We start from the raw sequence: 2,502 nt of genomic DNA on the forward strand, positions 1-2,502 counted from the left end.
TCACAGTATCTTGCACTTAGAATTGTTCGAAGCATTATCCAATTCCATTCGACAGAGCTATCAGTAACTATAAAGCCATCGAAGAGCAAGTCGGAACTCTGAAATATTCCTTGTATTCCTCAGCTTCCGCAAAGTGGAAGCAAAGTGTCCTCACAACTCTCTCGAATACAAAACTATTAACGATACTTACAAGTTCAAGCGGTTCAAACAGTTCAGAGCGGTAATGTATGACGATTTTTCATTCACGATTACTGATGCCACCGAAAGAGAGGAGATTAACTTTGATATTTTCGTCTGTCTACAGAAAAGCTAGCATAGAATGATCACTGTCACGAATGCTTGCGGATATGTACACGAGGATTATAATTTGGATACCCTGTAAATGTCTGGCTGGGAGCAAACTAGTTTTTAATCGTCGACCTCGCGCAGAGTTTAGCTGATGTATCGTTTTGGAGATCCTTTGCTCGTCGAGCCGAGAAGCACAGCCGTTGCAAATCGTGCTGCAAGCATAGAAAAAAGAAAGAAAAGAGAAAAAGGAAAGACAAACGTGTTATTCCCCTTGATTCGTGATCTTTGTTACAAAATAGTAAAGCAAAAAAAAAACAATATATATATATATATATATATCGTCTGATATTAGCAGTAGCCTCGAATAACTGTCTACATTTTACCAACCACTGTGTTTATTCAGTTTAAGATAATGTAATATATAGCATGAGATTTTACATCGAATATAAAAAGAAAGGACATGTTGTACAGATTTGTGCATGGATTTAAAGAGGCCATAGTGCTTAAGTGTTACACGCAACAGACACGTACACATGTACACACATACACACACGCGCGCGCGTACGGAGATAAAGTGTAAATTGAATCGTCATCTTTTTTTTTTTTTACCCGAGATCGATAAAGTAGACATGTGTATTTAAAGAATTCTCTAAAAAGTAAGGCTTGACGTCGGTGCAGATTAGTGCGGATTAGTGCAGATTTTTGTTTTTAATGGAAAGGATTGAGATAGTAAATTACAGTAATAATAGTAACGGATGTATTCGGCTGAAGGAAATTAGCGGTAATGTGCGCTGGACGCAAGTTTTACTGTAACAAATGAAAGAAAAACAAAACAAACCTGTGAAAATCTATTGTACATGATTGATTGATTGTGCGTTTGTGCGTAGGAGGGAATGATTCAGCAAGTACCCTGCAAGGTATTCGTGGGACGCTGTACAGAAGACCTAACTGCCGATGATCTGCGCGACTATTTCTCCAAATATGGCGAAGTGACGGACGTGTTCATCCCAAAACCTTTCCGTGCATTTTCGTTTGTTACTTTCTTAGATCCCGAGGTAGCCCAGTCACTCTGCGGCGAGGATCACATAATTAAAGGAGTCTCGGTACACGTGTCGAACGCCGCCCCAAAATCCGAGGGTAACAATAAGAATTTCAATAACCAAGTGAACTCGAACATGCGCAGAGGCGCACCGGGGCCGGTGGAGAATAGCGTTCAGGGAAACTATCAGGGGAACCGTTACATGAGCCATTCTGGCAGCAATATGGGCCCGAACGGCTGGAACAATCCGGGGAACCGCGGCAGCCTGGACATGCCGAACCTCCAAGCGTTGGGTATCACCGGCCAGAATAACGGAGGCGGCGGTGGCATATCCAACCCGTTGACGATGGGGAATATCAATCTGTCCGCGTTGCCGGTCAATCACGCCCTGGTCGCCGCCCTGAACCAAGCATCTTGGGGCCTGATCGGTAACTTGCAGAATCAGGGAAACGATCAGGGCTATTCGAACCAGCCTGGTCCACCTGGACAGCCGCCTTCTGGCAACAATAGTATCGGTAACAGTGGCAATTCTGGCTTTCTCAGTTGGATGAGTCAAGGAGGAGGTGATGGTAATACAGGCAATCCCGGAACAGGTGGTCCAGGCCCGAATAACCCGAACGCGTCCCAAGGTGCTTGGCAGAACCATCCAGGACAACGCGATCAGAAGTCGAGCAACTTTCTCAAGTACGAGTAAACGCGAGATGGAGGCCCCTGTAACCGTGGAAACCGGCGATTCCGTTCCTTTGATCACCGGCGCACGTTGACCAGCTGCCCGACGGTCTAGCCGACTCTGCCTAGGTACGATGTAAACAATCTGTAAAACGGGAATGTCCAATTAACAGAAACCGGTACCATAGTACCGTATTATCTTTGTGTTTACCAACCCTGACTCACTTTTGCCGGATTTCGAGCAATTTCGATTGGGAGAAACCACCAGGGTGAACGTTAACGGTTTTCAGTGATTCTCTTTAAAGAAAAACATATTTTGAACTATATTATTCTGATTCTCTAGTTTCAGGTTGATTAATTAAAGATGAAAAGTTGCTGTGTGGGAATGACGAGAACAATTATGATGATATACAGTCACCGTAAGAAGTATTCGTACAGCAACCAATTTAAAATAAATGCTTCCTGTACGAATACTTAGTACACTATAATAAGTAATCGTACAGTAT

The 2,502-nt window shown here is 43.5% G+C and overlaps 1 protein-coding gene across 5 annotated transcripts in view; it reads left to right on the plus strand.

Annotated features, from left to right (window-relative positions):
• Positions 1 to 2,502, plus strand: part of LOC128896888 (TAR DNA-binding protein 43) — a 12,519-nt gene that overhangs the window by 9,752 nt on the left and 265 nt on the right. For 2 of the 5 annotated variants that reach the window (XM_054160451.1, XM_054160449.1), the window contains exon 5: positions 305 to 1,169. Coding sequence is in view for 3 of the 5 variants with exons in the window: in XM_054160452.1 (XP_054016427.1) it covers positions 1,176 to 2,021 (846 nt within the window). In the remaining 2 variants the exon portion in view is untranslated. The other 3 variants (XM_054160452.1, XM_054160450.1, XM_054160454.1) reach the window with 2 other exon arrangements.

This window comes from Hylaeus anthracinus, unplaced genomic scaffold, assembly GCF_026225885.1.
Source record: "Hylaeus anthracinus isolate JK02 unplaced genomic scaffold, UHH_iyHylAnth1.0_haploid 11978, whole genome shotgun sequence".
NCBI lineage: Eukaryota > Metazoa > Arthropoda > Insecta > Hymenoptera > Colletidae > Hylaeus > Hylaeus anthracinus.